Raw genomic sequence first — 15541 nt, 5'->3', positions numbered from 1 at the left:
GTGAAGTTGTTCATAGGGTGAAGTTGTTCATAGGGTGAAGTTGTTCATAGGCTGTATCTTTCTCTGAACAGGATGATAAGGAACCCCAGCCCGTGAAAAAGACAGTAACTGGGACAGATGCTGATCTTCGTCGACTTTCTCTCAAAAATGCCAAACAGCTTCTGCGTAAATTTGGAGTGCCTGAGGAGGAGGTGAGCCCGAACCTGTAGCAGATAAATACAAAGTTGTCTTCGTTGATGGCTTCAGCAGCAGATGGTGGAAGGGGTGTACACTGCTGTGGTCGTGTGGTAAGAACGTTGAAATCCCCAGTCAGCTACGTTGGTTGCGTGTCTCTAAAGCCATTTCTGTTCTGTCTTCCTCTCCTCAGATCAAAAAGCTGTCCCGGTGGGAGGTAATTGATGTGGTACGCACGATGTCTACAGAGCAGGCTCGTTCAGGAGAAGGTCCTATGAGCAAATTTGCACGTGGCTCTCGGTTTTCTGTAGCAGAACATCAAGAGAGATACAAAGAGGAGTGTCAGCGCATTTTTGATTTGCAAAATAAGTGAGTTCTTATCTGATGTTTACAGCTTGAACCCCACCCTGTCCCCACCTTGAAAGTCCAGAGCTATGAATGCCTGGGGCTCTCTGATATGTAGTGGTGTAGCTGTTGATTTGTCTGGTTGGGCCCACAAAATACAAAGGGGGCTTTGGTTGTTACTGTTAACTTAAGGGTTGGCTTTGGTGTTTTGCTGTCACGCACCTCTTGGAAAGGCGGAATGAATCGCATGGCTTGCCACATAAAATAGTGAGAGGGGTTTCACAGATCAGTTCACAGCCAATTTCCTTTGCTTTCTTTCCCTTTTGTTTTTTTTCCCCTCTCTCTTTTCTTTCGCTGTAACTCAACTGAGTGGCAACTAACAATTCTATGTCCTGTTCTTTAGGACTGCCAGACTTTTTGTGCATTATTTCTTGTGGCTCAAGAGCTGATAGGAGGGAGGGAGCATAGTAGTGTTGATGATAGAGGAATTGAGTTGATGGAGAAGACAGGCTTGAAACAGTTGATAATTTGGGCGTTTAGATTACAGGAAGGCTGAGATGGGAACACGTCAGGCTTATTAGAGATTTGCAACATGAACTTTAAAACCTCTGTGTCATTTTTACTTTTGTGTTTCTGAGAAGGTAACTGACATTCAAGGTGCCTCCTGTTTCAGGGTTCTGGAATCCACTGAGATCCTGTCAACAGACACAGACAGCAGTTCAGCTGAAGACAGTGACTTTGAAGAGATGGGAAAGAACATTGAGAATATGTTACAGAATAAGAAAACTAGTTCTCAGCTCTCTCGGGAGAGAGAAGAGCAGGAACGAAAGGAGTTGCAAAGGATGCTTTTGGGAGAAGACAGTGGGAATGACAAAGACAGGGGCAAAAAGGACAGGAGAGACAAAAAGGGGCTGTGTAAGTAACTGCAACAACCAGCATGCGACTAGTCCTGCCTTTCAGAGTGTGAAAGTATTGACACATATCTAGGGCTTTTTCCTTCTCCTGAGCATTCACTGGCTGAATATACATTTACGGTGTTGCCTTTGCCCAGTAGCTTTGGTTGTTTCTTCCTTCCCTCCTCACTTTTTTTTTTTTTTTTGAGTTATTTTTTTCAAGATGAGTTCATAAGTAGAAGGGTGTGCTTGCACCCAGTTTGTGGTCCTCTCATTGGATTCTGTGTGTATTTACAGCTATGTCTGTGAAACAGATACAGCCAGTATGTAGGCAGATCTCAGCCCGTTACACTTATGGGCTGTGTGTAATTACAGTGTGTAATTTGTTAATTGGAGGCAAATGGGATAGTCAGTTGCCAGGCTTGGGTTTCTTGTAGACCTGAGGATCGAAGTGCATTCTGACAGACAACCTGCCGTTCTGGAGCTGGCAGGGAAAAGGTGATTTCTTTCACATCAAACAAAACCCTCCTTTGTAACATCAGCTTCAGGAGCCTCTGCCAACTCCCACAAAGATGACGACACTGCCTCAGTAACCAGCCTTAATTCCTCTGCCACCGGCCGCCGCCTCAAGATCTATCGCACGTTTAGAGATGAGGATGGCAAGGAATATGTGAGGTGTGAGACAGTCCGCAAGCCCTCCGTCATCGATGCCTACTGCCGCATAAGGACTACCAAAGACGAAGAGTTCATGTGAGACCCATCAGGTTTTTCTTATTCCTTGCCTGTAGACTATTTCATACTCTTGTGAGTAGGGATTATCCCGTGGATGGTTTGCACTTACGAAAAAGAGAATCAATTTTAGTTGAATTGGAAATACCAGCTTTACTGCTGTTAAAGGAAGGACCTGATGGCTGTTTCAAAGGAGACTTTCCTTTTAGTAGGGTTGAATTTCAAATGCTCCAGAGAGCTTGGGATATTGGAATAGGGAGTAAAATCCTGATGAAGTTCAAGCAGTTCTCTGCTGGCTATAGATAGAAGTTTGGAAAGCTGCATGAAACCATTCTGCTCCTTTTCTAGTTTGTTTTTATAGCACCTCTCTGACTTCTCTGCATAGCAGACCCTTTTCCTTGGCTCCCATCAAAAAGCTCCCAATGAGCCAAGGTATCACCAGTCTTTTTTTCTGCACTTTCAATACATGAAGTTCAAAATGCTGTGTGGAGTGGCACTGGGCATTCTATTTCTTCGGCATCTAAAGTCATGCAGTTTTGGTTAAACTGCTTATGGCTTTGGTCCCCCAACCCATGAAATGGTGCCGTTTTCTTTGTGAAGCTTTTGGAAATGGTGCTTGTGAAAATTGCACCAAGAAGGCAATGATTTGAAACAAGTGAGTGCAGAAGCCTGACACTGTAATTGTTCAGAGAAATGGTGGTTTCATAGCTGTGCATTCAGAGCATGTTAGGAGTTCTGTCCGTTGTTTGATTTTAAGGGAAAGAAATAGCATTTGGTCATACAGTTATTCTGTGTGATATGATGTGTAAAGGGATTGAGTAAAGATTGAACAAACAAAAGGAACAGCTTATTTCATAACCTTAATATTATTTATAGTACGTTTATGCTGGAAGACTGTGAGTTGAACTGAAGTTCTAAAACAACCTTAATCATATTGGAAGCTAAAGAACTTAGCCTTACAGGCTCTGACTTCTCCAGTTTTGTGATGAAGGTTCAAATCCCAGGGCTGCATGTGGCTCTGGGCAGCCTGGCCTGGCGGTTGGCAACCCTGCAATAGCGGGGGGGGTTGAAACCGGATGATCATTGTGGTCCTTTTCAACCCAGGCCTAGGATCCTATGATATGATTCTATGGAAGCTGTAATAACGACAGAAGGGCAGTGGGAAAATTTTGATGCGTGTTTTTTCTCTTTTTCTCCTCCTTCAGTCGCAAATTTGCTCTGTTTGACGAGCAGCACCGCGAGGAGATGCGGAAGGAGCGGCGCAGGATCCAAGAACAACTACGGCGATTGAAACGGAACCAAGAGAAAGAGAAACTCAAGGGCCCTCCAGAAAAGAAGCCCAAGAAATTGAAAGAACGTCCAGATCTGAAAGTAAGCACATCTGCGTTCTAAGCATGCTTAACAAACCTTGGGCGTTGGAGAAGTGTTCTGTTCTGTGATGTACAAAAGGTCTGACCAAGGGATTTTAATGATCCTCTGCCTCTAGACTGGGACTCCACGTATGAATTCTGATCTGCCACCTTTCTTATGTCTTTGTAGCTAAAATGTGGAGCGTGTGGTGCAATTGGCCATATGAGGACTAATAAATTCTGCCCTCTTTACTACCAAACAAATGCCCCACCTTCTAATCCTGTTGCAATGACAGAAGAGCAGGAGGAAGAACTGGAAAAAACAGTCATTCATAATGATAACGAAGAACTCATCAAAGTAGAAGGAACAAAAATTGTCCTTGGAAAGCAACTGATAGAGAGGTAAGGGAAGAAGTTGAATATTCACATGCGTACCAATTGCAGCAATGAAGGGCTTTACACAGGCTGTTACTGCTTGCATTTTCATTGTGTCTGTCACTGACCATGGCCAATCCTAAGGGACAAATGGGCTCGGATCACAAGAGGGATCACAAAAGAAAGTTGTATGCTGTTTTTTGTTTTGTTTTTAACTAGCGCGGATGAGGTTCGCAGGAAATCGCTGGTCCTGAAGTTTCCTAAGCAGCAGCTCCCTCCAAAGAAGAAGAGGCGAGTGGGGACAACTGTTCACTGTGACTACCTGAATGTGAGTGAAGGCACTGCTGAGCTGGTGGCAGTGTCTGGTTGTTTGTTCCTTGACCTCTGCACATCCTCAGCGTGCACCACAGACACCTATGCAGAACATTAGTAAACTGACTTGCCTACGGCTTCTGTAGGTTAAGACTTTGCATTTTAGAGCTGCCTTAACTTCTCTGCCTCTGTTTTCTGAAGCGTCCTCATAAGTCCATCCACCGACGTCGAACTGATCCCATGGTGACGCTGTCGTCCATCTTGGAGGGCATCATCAATGATATGAGGGATCTTCCTAATGTAAGTCTAAGCTCACACACCAAAAACCCTCTTGAGCAACACAGTTAAAATGGATTGTACACCAGAGTTATGCAAGCCTTTCCTCAGATGAATATACCACCTCTCCCCCTGCGCTGTCTGTGCTGCCTATGGGGAGTCCAAACCAGTACTCCTTGTTTTCATTCCTATTTTCTGTGTTATTGTGTTGCAAGTTTTGGGAAAACTGTTATCAGCATAGATGGTCTGGGTTGTTTACTTTATAAGCCTTTTGAGCCTTGGGAAGAGTGTTGTGGTGTTCTAGCACGGAAGGAATCATTTATTTGCTTTACTTTCCTGTGGCAGTTGGAGAGATCTGGGAAATATCTTTTCCTCAGGACTTTTCACATTATTCAAATCCCTGGCTGTTGTGACGCATGCTGATTTATCCTGCTAGGAAGGCAGTTGATAGAAGAGTAGAAGGAACTTCAGTTCTGCATAAACAAAAATTTTGTTTGAGAATCCTTCTTATATTAAAGGACATTTTGTGGAAGAAGAAAATAGCCACCGTGGAGCTGAGCTCATCGTGTTTTCCTTGGTGCAATTAAAGAGCTGGGTGCTTAAAAACTTTCTACTTCGGTGCTTATGGAGATTAAATTGAGATTGACTGTACTGCTGCTGTGTTAATAAGCATTCCTTTTTCTCTTCTTGCCATCAGACATACCCCTTTCACACGCCAGTCAATCCAAAGGTTGTCAAAGATTACTATAAGATTATTACTCGGCCCATGGATTTGCAGACCTTGCGTGAAAATGTTCGTAAGCGGCAATATCCATCCCGGGAGGAGTTCAGAGAACACCTGGAACTAATTGTGAAGAACAGTGCAACGTACAATGGTAAGCTGTTACAGTGCAGGGAAGCTCTGTTGCTGCTGCTGCTTTGTGCTTGTGTGAGAAGTGGGTCTTTCAGAAATGATGTGAACTTCTTTTCTCATGGACGCGCTGTAGCAGAGCAAACGTTGAATCTTACAAGTCAGACCTGACAAATCTATCAAATAGGAATCATTCACACCTTTTGGAGCTATTGCCTTAGGGAACGTGGCTCCTGACAGAGTTGACTGTCATGATTTTACGCTTTTTGCTTCTTACTTGCAATAATTCTTTTCCTATTTGGAAAGGTGAGAAAGCTTGCATTAAAAAAAAATAACGAGCAAAGATTCTGAAGCAGATAATGCAGCTGGTGGGAAAAAGTGTCGATTCAGTGAGCAACTGTGAGTCAACTGTAATCTGACTGCTGACAGAAAAATCTTTGTCCAGAAAGTACTCATTGGGCAGCTAAATATTTTCCAGCTGCATTGAATCTCTCTGAGCCATGCAGCAGTTGGGGTGATACAGCGGTATAAAGGAAGCCTCTGCTGCTTCCTTTATTATTTTGACAGCCAATTCCTTGTTTAATCCTAATTAAAGAGACAGTTTTTTTCATCGTTCCGTTGCAATTTCTTTTGTGTGTAGTGAAATTATTTAGAGCAGTGATTTTGGTTTTCAGAGTGTTCCTTAAATGTCCATCTTGACTTCTTCAATGATTCTGTTTTACTGACTGGATTTAATGAAACAGGCATTTTCAGACTTAAACTCTGAAATTTGGAAGAGTTGGAAGGCTTAGCAGCCAGTGTTTCACAGATACAGCTGCTTTCCCATAGGACTTCTTAACAATTTGCAAAATGTGTAGTAGAAATGTGAATATTTGCTGCAAATAATCTTCTCTCTCTTAAAATCCATACTGAACTTTAGTTATCATCTGTGTTAAGGATGTACTTGAGAACAGGCTCCCAGCTGTAGTAGAAATGTAGTGATGCTTAGGAGTAAAGATTAATTCATACTGTTATGAAAATGCTCTTTTTAATTCTTTGAAATATCACATCAGGACGTGTTCACTGATTCTTGCTGAGTTCTAAAAGCTTCCATCAGAGCCAGAGTTATCTCACTGTTCTCGCTGTGTGTTTGCAGGGCCAAAGCACTCACTGACTCAGATATCTCAGTCCATGCTGGATCTGTGTGATGAAAAGCTGAAGGAGGCAAGTCTTGTGAATGAGTTGGGGTCAGAGTGGAGAGGGAGGGGTGGTTGGGAGTGCTTGAGGATAGAGGCCATGGCTAGGCAAAACACAAGGCTTCAATGAGGAGAGAAGAGTAAGGGAACTTCCTGAGTTTTCTGTAAGGTGTATTTGAATTTTTGCAGTTTTCACAGTGGATGTGGAATCTCTCAAAAAACTGATGCTCATTCATTACTTCATTACTTTGCCTTGTGAAGGCTTATATTCAGGTTATTTTCCTCTCTTAATTGGAAGATTCTTCATAAAAATGGAATTTATCAGGTACAGAGCGTCTGATAATAACAGTTATCAGTTTGGGGTCAACCGCTGAGTTTCCTCACTTTTGTTGCAGAAAGAAGATAAACTGGCTCGATTAGAGAAAGCAATCAATCCCCTCCTGGACGATGATGACCAAGTGGCCTTTTCCTTCATTTTGGATAACATTGTCACTCAGAAGATGATGGCAGTTCCAGATGTACGTAGTGTGTATATGCGTGAGCACCATGTGCCGAACGTGCTGATTGTGGTGCAGTGGCTGCATATCACAGGGTAATACATGTCCTGTGGCTGTAAAGCTCTGTGAAAAAAAGAGAGCAGTGTCAGGGTGCTGGCCTGTGTTTTTCTGATTGGCAGACACTTCTGTAGTGACCCCTTTCACTGGAGCATTGGTCCAGAAGTGAAGACACTGCACCTGTCCTTTTTCTGCTGCTCTTAGTCCTTAATGATGTCAACGTCTTCCTCTCCTTAGTAGAGAAACATTGGTCTTCATTAAGGATTTTCATTGTAAAACATATTTTTCTCCTACTGATTTTAGTGCTTGCTTTTGGAGATCTCAAAGATGCAGTTTACAGGTGCAAACCAAAGTCAGTCTCATTGTACTAAAACCCTTAACCTTAACCAATGAAATGGACTATCTGTGTCTGAAGGAGTAAGAAACAGGAGCATGTAGTGGTTAGATGACCGATTCCCTTTAAAACTTTGTTGATCCCATTATTATTATTATTATTATTAACTATTTATTGTGTTTGGAAAAAGATCTTAGAGTGTTTCTATGCCTTCACACCACACAGAGCTGTAAAATCAGTGTGTTATAGCAGCCCCACTGTGAGATTAGACCTAAGTTTACTGTACTAGTAATGATTGTTCTTGCTGGGCACTGCAGTTGCATCTGTTTTCTTTCTTTCAGTCTTGGCCATTTCATCATCCAGTCAATAAAAAGTTTGTTCCTGATTATTACAAGGTCATTGCTAATCCAATGGATCTAGAGACGATCTGCAAGGTGTGTAGCTTGATGTGAGCAGCCACTTGAGGAGCGTTCAGGCTCGGTTACTTAATGGGTAACAATCTGTTGCAGAATATCTCCAAACACAAATACCAGAACAGGGAGACTTTCCTGGATGATGTTAACCTCGTCCTTGCTAACAGCATTAAGTACAACGGTAGGTGAAAATAAGGCTTCAGTCTTCTGTCCTTAAATGAATACATCTGGGCCCCTGTTCTGCTGTGCTGTCAAAGCCTGAAGCTGTGAAAACTGAACCTGATTGTTGCTTTCCTTTCTTGCTGAGAAAGGAGATGCTTAAACAGTGACATTTGCACCATCACATGGTGCCTTATTTACTGTTTGGAATGCTACACACCCCTGTTCTAGTGAATTGTTTCTGGGAGTTTGACAGGATACAACCTTTTATCTCCCAAATAATGATGCTGGAATAAACTGGTTGCTCATTGTTAGCTGAGCATGAACCCCACTTTGTTTCTCCTTAGATCAGAAAGCGAGGGGGCAGTGGGATTTAGGGACCTGTCTCATGAGAGCTCAGTAACCAAATCCAGTCTTTCTGTCTCAGCAGCTGACAGTGAACAAATGTCAGAATGCATAAAGAGATTTGCTTATTACTACAGGGCCAGACAGTCAGTACACAAAAACAGCCCAGGAGATTGTAAACATCTGCTATCAAACTTTAGCTGAGGTATGTAAACAAGGCTATTGCAATATTTTGTGTTTTGAGTTTCCTGTTCTGTAACCTTAGCAAGCTTCTTTGCTCTTAGTACGATGAGCACCTGACCCAACTGGAGAGAGACATCTCTACTGCTAAGGAAGCAGCACTGGAGGAGGCAGATCTGGAAAGTCTTGATCCTATGACCCCAGGTCCCTACACTCCACAGGTAAGTGTCCAAGCAAGGTTTGCAGTGTTTGTAAGTTTCAGTCTTCTGAATATTTCTATCTAGAGGTGCCTCTTGCTTACTGTTCTCAATCTGTCTTCAGTTTATCTTTTAGTAGGCTGTCTTGTTAGTTGTGCTTACAGCTGTTTTTAAGGATAAATGTTAGAAGCAGTTACACTGCTTTAGAGGAAGAGGCACCTGAGACAAAGAAGACAATTTACCCAGCAACTTGCAAAAATGGTTTTAAAGTGAGCTATGTATAGTCAGGTACAACTGAATGTCGATTGCAAATTCAAAACCTGTAAATGGAGCAGCTAGAAACCCTGAGGCAAGCAGTGAAAAGGTAAGGAGAACACAAGGAAAGACATCAATACTGTAGCTGGAGAAGAAGCCAGAAGAGCTTTTTTGTGAGGCTGTTGTTGAAGAGACTGTGAGCAAAGATGCCTGCTGTGGTCAGCAGACTGTACTTTCTGCATTCTTTGAGCTTCTTTTCATTTTTCTGCTTTGCTTCTGATGGAAATAACACTTTTGACTCTTCATTACTGTTGGATTAGCAAACAGCAGTGTGTGTGTGTGTCAGTTATTCTGTACAGACCCAGAGTGAATGATCAGAATCTGAATGTTGCATGCTCAGTGTGGGAAGACAGAGCAAAGCTTTCTTTGCAGTTGTTCTTCCCAACTGCAGATGACTAATTTTTCTATTCTGTGCATGTCTGTGTGATTTCATTTGGAAAGTTGTATTTAGCTTTAGTGAAATCAGAGCAGAAAAGGGGGGCCTTGATGTTCAAGAACAATTTACGTATCTATTGTTTTTAAGAAGAAGAACAAGTTTAAAATTTGTTTGGGCAATACGTACATAAAGATTACAGGGCTGGAGCCAGGATAGCAGTCTGCAAACATTTTTGGGGGGAGTATTTAACATACTTTAAGGTTTCAAACACGATTAGATGGAATCTAATCCCAATACTTCAGAGAAAGAAAGGCAAAAATACCATTCTTTTCCCACCTGATGGTTTCAGGTTATCTGAAATAGTGTTATCTATTCTGATTATTTTTCTTCCAAATCGATGGAGGAAATGAGACCTGAGCAGTGACAATTGCTTATTAGTTGCCTGCTCTTCGTCTCTGGTTGCTGAAGGAAGCTCCTCCCTTGACCTTGTCATCTGATGGCCATCCTTTCCCTGTGCTTCTTGGCTGAAGGTGCATTCCCACTGCCTATGCTCCCAAACTTGTCACAGATGGCAGGTCTGCTGACGGTTGCTTGGCTTTAGTTCAGATGTAGTCATGGTGACTCATATTTATCTCCCCATATGTGTCTTCAGGAATTGGACTCCAGGATGTTAAAAGCAAATGCAGCAAGTAGAGAGTTGTCTATATGTTACATGTCTGTTTAAATTCTTTGGAAGCCTGTTTTGCCTAATTTAGGTGGTATTGCTTCTCCTCTGAACACTTTTAGACACGTCACGATATTAAAACTGTGTTACAAGGATGTTTCATCAAAATCCTAATCTAGTAATTGCTCATTAGCTCCTTAAAAGCTAATTAAATACAAACTAGACCTTTTAGAGCACCTTATCCAAACCTCCATTTGTCTCTCTTGCGTTAGTTTTAGGGACTCTTGAGACAGTGATTGACATAGAATTGATTGAAAGGTGAAGCTTAACTGTTTCATCTATGATAAAGTCGTTTTCTTCCACTCGCAATAGCAGTGTTTGTGGTTGTACCACTCCCACTGTAGAAACATGAAAAAGGCCATACTAAGTCAAAAAAAAAAAAGGATTGATGTAACCAAGTCTTCTGACTCTGGTGGGGTCCAGAAGTAAGGGGATGCCAACATGTGGTGATGCTTACATTGAAGCCTCAGGCAGTCGGCAGCCCAGGCACCTTCAGCCGGAGCTGCACGTGGACCACTGTCTTTATGAGCTGCAGAGGCCTGTTCTCCATAGGTCTGTCTAATCCTTTTAGAGTTTCCCTCTGCAGGATTGTGCTGTGTAGAAGTTCTGCCTTCTGTTTTAAAATCTGTTTTGCAAACCTCAAACCTGAGATTGCGAGCAACTGTTTTACCACGTTCATTCTTTTAAGAATAAATGATGAACCAGTGTTTAAGAACATAAACACTGGGACAAAGAAATGCATTTTGCATTTACTTCTGAAATCTCAGCCTCACCTAACAAAGATCAGCAGGTTTCCCAGGCAGAGAAGGGAACCCATTTCAAAAGCTATGCAATTTCCTTCAGTTTGACTGCTCCAATGGAAGAAGAGAAATGTGAAGAGCACTGGGAATTTCAACACTGCAAATCAAAGAGTAGAGAATCAAAAGCTGCAAAAGACTTTGCCTAAGGCCAGCTATTTGTTTGCTTCACTACTTCTGGGAGTAGAAACCTGGTGACTCAAACTGCAGTCTGCTCACGTGCAATCCCTTGTAGGTTCTGAATAGGGAAATGGTGAAGTGCACTCTACAGTTTTGAAGGATGATAATTAACTTATTGTGCCTGCATTCAACGATGATTAGAAGCTAGGAAGACTTGGCTGCCACAGTGGATACACAGTAATTGTAAAAGAAAAAAGAAATCCACAAAACCACTGACTCTTTAAAGCTATTAAATCATTATGGATGGTTACAGTAACCACGGATATTTTTCTTAAGTCTTTACTCTGTATTAAACAGCAACAACAAAAATAGAGGAGAGGAGCTAGCAGAAGGAGATAAAGTAATGGGAGCATGAAATTAAATACTCAGGAGGAGGAAGAAGGTGAGGAGGGCCACGAGATTGAAGCTAGTATCAGAAAGACGAGTGGGAGCTATCCTTGAACAATGCAGACCAACAGGGGCTGAGCAGGAACAATTTCATTTATTGTTTTGGCTGTCTGTGGCTTTGGGAATGCCTTCTAGATATGTGCAAGTCTTCAGGTTTTCTGTAGGCTTCCAATGCATGGCCTTTGGGACAGAATCTGCGTGTTCTCTCTGCTTTGTACTCGTGGTGACTGGGAGAAGAATGGGGCAGGAGGGCAGGAGAAGGCTTGATGGAAACTGTGTCTGCTTTGAAAGCATCCTGTGGGAATGTGCACTTTTTAAGATGTAGCAGTGTTTTCCAGAAATATCTAGGTAAACAAAAGGTAAACAAAGAACTCTGGCACTTTTAAGGCTGGAGATTGCCTTTTGATAGATGAGCACATCCAAGTAGAGATACGGGGAGACTGTGTGCTCCCGGATCTCAGGGTAAAGATAAACGATCTTTGCTCTTGTTATTTTTAGTTTTTTTTCTCCTCCCTCCTCTCATTTCCCATTTCATCTCCTTTCCACCATTGTGGTCTGGATGCCTGTCATGCCTTTGGCTCGCATCCAGTAGTGCCTTCCTCAGTGGTGCTGCTCTTTGTGTTCCCCATTCAGATGCGCCAGGGGCGAGGTAGGCTGGGCGAGGAAGACTCTGACGTAGATATTGAAGGGTTTGATGAGGATGATGATGGGAAACCTAAGACTCCGGCCCCAGTGAGTATATTTACAGAAACCCCAGCCACAATCTAAATGTTAACTTGCATCCTTGTGGTAGAAGTCTCCACTGTAAGGGTTGTCTGCTGTGTCTGCACCCTGAAGGATGGCAGTACTGATAACAAAGCTAGACACTTAAATGTAGTTTTAAATACTAGCATTGTGCAGTGAGAGAACAGTTCTGAGTGGACAGTGTTCTAAATTGCATCCGTGTGCTGGAAATGGCAGCGGTGCCTGCCTTGTTTGATCTCACCACCTCTATTCTGTGTGGCCTAGGAAGTTGAAGATGCAGATGGTGACCTTGCTGATGAAGAAGAAGGATCAACCCAGCAGCCCCAGGCCAGTGTCCTGTACGAAGATCTGCTCATGTCGGATGGAGAGGATGATGATGATGGGAGTGATGAAGAAGGCGATAATCCCTTCTCATGTATGATTCTCTTTTTATATAAAAAGGTTGAATAGAACTGATTGTTGACAAACACAGCTGATCTTCTTACATTTCCATCACAAAAAGATACTGTAGAGAGCAGAAAGCATAATTGGGACACGTAGGCCAAGTGCCCTGATAGTCAGAAAGGAAGATGCTGAAGGGCAGGATGAAAAATAAATGACTGTAAATGGAACTTGAAGCTGAATAGGAGCATTATGAGTATGGACACAGAACGATGCAGAGTTAATACAAATCTATTTGATTGTATTTCGTAAGGTAAGACTGCAAATGGTTCAGAAAAGGCTAGGACGATAATTTGTGGTGCAGGGTGGAACTGGGCAGAGTTCAGAGATAGCACAACATTTTTTTTATGAAGTAGTGTGGACACTGTTAATGAGTTCTGGAAAATGAGTCTGAAGGTTCTGCTGTTTGTTTTCCCTATTCCACTAAGGGAATTGTGGTGCATCAAAACGTGGTAGTTTTTGGAGATAGCTTCTGAAACTTATGAAGGGGTAACGGTGGAAAGTTACTCAGAGTTGACAAATAAGGGCTTTTGAGTGGTAGGGGGGATTAGATTGTTTGTGAAGAACATCAGAAACGGGTATTTAGTCAGTGGTATGACCTCCCAGGTATCATTTGTAGCACGTTTTCCACATAACTACTTCGTATATATTGCTTAAGTCAATGTCATATCCTTTAAAGAGAGACACAGTGTATGCACCTGACAGAACAGAACGGTTGACTTACGATCCTTTGTTGGCCTGTTACACAGCTATCCAGCTCAGTGAGAGTGGAAGTGATTCAGACGTGGAGACCAATGCAGTGAGACCTAAACAGCCTCATGTTATTCAAGAGAACACACGAATGGGCATGGACAATGAAGAAAGCATGATGTCTTACGAGGGCGATGGTGGGGAGGCATCTCAGGTTATGGAGGACAGTAATATCAGGTAATTACAGCTGAGAATCTTGTTAAAATAATTATTTCCTCAAAGCAAAATCTGTTCTCTTAAAGGTTGCTGAAGTGTTTTTTTGTAAAGAGCTGAAGAATAACTTGTGTGGTCTCTAAGTTACTCAGTCACTTGCTTTAGTGTTGCAGGCATAATTGCAGTAAACTTCTTGATAGGAAATTGGTTTTGCTTTCACACACTTAACTAATGAAAAAATGTTTTTCCTTGTAAGTTAAATTAATTTCCTTTGCACGGTGGTTTTTGAAGGCAATGCAAATAAAACTTGTAACAGATTATCTCAGAAATTGAGGTGCCTTTGAAGTTAAAGATGATCTGGCTGATTAACTTGCTATGTGGGTATTTTTTCCTGTAAGAATAAGCATTTCCTTCCTTGAAAGGAAGCTGATGTACAAAAGAATAGGGATGGGCATTTTGGAAGGAGTTCCATTCTCAGAAAATGGCATAGAGGTCACAGTGTTAGCTTTATTTTGTGCATCAGCTCAAGAAAATGCTGACTGACTTCTCCTTGTCTGTCCATTCCGTAGAGTATTGCCATTAGATTCTCTGTTCTTTTTTCATTTCTGGAATTCAGTACCTCAGTGCTGCTACTGTCTGCCTAACAAAAGTTGTACAGGCAAGTTCTGTCCAACCAGAGGTGATCAAAACCTCCCTGTAAGAAAGGGGGGCTGTGCTGGGTGAGGTGCATGGTCAGTCCAGCCCAGTGCCTCAGCAACTGGCCGTGTGGATGGGCTGTGCTCTGATGGTGGCTGTTGCACTGCCTGCCTCCCTGTCTGCAGTGAAGGTGACAGATAGAAGCAATCAGTTGCTTTTCCTGCCCTGAGTACATCAGGGTAGGGTGAGGATGCTGACAGTGGGTTCAGGAGAGCTGTTTTAATTTACACAGCTGACCACTGACAGAATAGAAATGCACAGTGCCTCGAGTTGTTCCTTGAGGACCTCGAGCCAAGGACCTTTTACAGGAGTTAAACAGAACTGTGTCAACAGATGTGACATAATCTGAGCATACTCCTGTGTTTTTTTTCTAGTTACGGCAGCTACGAAGAGCCGGACCCAAAGTCCAACACAAGGGATACGAGCTTCAGCAGCATCGGGGGCTACGAGATCTCCGAGGAAGAGGAAGAAGAAGAAGAACAGCGTTGTGGACCGAGCGTTTTAAGCCAGGTGCACCTGTCTGAGGATGAGGAAGACAGTGAGGATTTTCACTCCATTGCAGGAGACAGTGACCTGGACTCAGATGAGTAACTGCCTGAGCACTGCTCGTCCTGCAGTGACCGCAGCCTGAGCTGCTCTCCTGGGTTTCTGATGGCCCGCTTTGAACAGCGTTGGTGCTGCGTTAACACTGTGTTAACAAGGAGCAGCCTTCTCATATGATATTTTATATTATATGAATATTGTTTTAATCAGCTCTAAAACATGCGACTGAGGGAATGGTGCACAATAAGGTGGGGCTGTGATGACCTTTATTGGTTCTGGAATCCCAATGAAGACTGCCGTTGCTGCTGGATTCATGTACATCCAGCCGGGGAAAAGGAAGGCTGCTTGGAATAAAACACCCTGCGCTTTGATAACTTATAAAGCATTTCTTTATCTCTTGGAGGTGTGGTTTGTGATAGGGAGCACAGCTTCCTGCAGCGACCAGCTGCCCTGTCTGTTAATTTTAAGTTGCAATTAGCCCCAGTCGTGCAACCCCCCCCTCTCCCCCCCCAACCGTCGCGCTGCACGTGCCGCGGAGGCGACCAGCGACGCATGCGCAGTGCGACCGCGTTTGTCGCAATGGCTCCGCGCGGAGCGATCCCTCAGCTGACAACGCTGCCGCTGCGGCGCCTGTGTGTGTGTGTGAGAGAGAGAGAGGGGAGGGGGGGCGCTGTGCGGAAGGAGACGGATGTAGTTCCGCCGTATCCCTCCGCCGCGCGGCGCCCCGCCGGCTGGCTCCGCCCGGACTATTTGTCGCGGGGAGCTAGGTCCGGCC

General features: G+C 43.3%; 1 protein-coding gene across 3 annotated transcripts in view; it reads left to right on the top strand.

Annotated features, from left to right (window-relative positions):
• TAF1 (TATA-box binding protein associated factor 1) overlaps positions 1-15151 on the top strand; it is a 27457-nt gene extending 12306 nt beyond the window's left edge. For 2 of the 3 annotated variants that reach the window (XM_042876412.1, XM_042876410.1), the window contains exons 21-39: positions 72-191; positions 368-543; positions 1193-1434; positions 1955-2162; positions 3347-3512; positions 3681-3892; positions 4085-4193; positions 4379-4477; positions 5151-5328; positions 6439-6506; positions 6874-6996; positions 7708-7800; positions 7876-7960; positions 8421-8488; positions 8568-8684; positions 12073-12171; positions 12448-12598; positions 13374-13551; positions 14598-15151. In XM_042876412.1, coding sequence (XP_042732346.1) covers positions 72-191; positions 368-543; positions 1193-1434; positions 1955-2162; positions 3347-3512; positions 3681-3892; positions 4085-4193; positions 4379-4477; positions 5151-5328; positions 6439-6506; positions 6874-6996; positions 7708-7800; positions 7876-7960; positions 8421-8488; positions 8568-8684; positions 12073-12171; positions 12448-12598; positions 13374-13551; positions 14598-14814 — 2709 coding nt within the window. In that variant the 3' untranslated portion in view covers positions 14815-15151. The remainder of the gene's footprint in view (positions 1-71; positions 192-367; positions 544-1192; positions 1435-1954; positions 2163-3346; positions 3513-3680; positions 3893-4084; positions 4194-4378; positions 4478-5150; positions 5329-6438; positions 6507-6873; positions 6997-7707; positions 7801-7875; positions 7961-8420; positions 8489-8567; positions 8685-12072; positions 12172-12447; positions 12599-13373; positions 13552-14597) is intronic. The other variant, XM_042876411.1, reaches the window with a different exon arrangement.
• The last annotated feature ends 390 nt before the right edge of the window (positions 15152-15541 follow it).

The sequence above is a fragment of the Lagopus leucura genome, unplaced genomic scaffold (assembly GCF_019238085.1).
Source record: "Lagopus leucura isolate 7727_CA_CO unplaced genomic scaffold, USGS_WTPT01 Super-Scaffold_100016, whole genome shotgun sequence".
NCBI lineage: Eukaryota > Metazoa > Chordata > Aves > Galliformes > Phasianidae > Lagopus > Lagopus leucura.
Note: the sequence above shows the minus strand (reverse complement) of the source record. Positions and strands in the feature narration are given on the sequence as shown.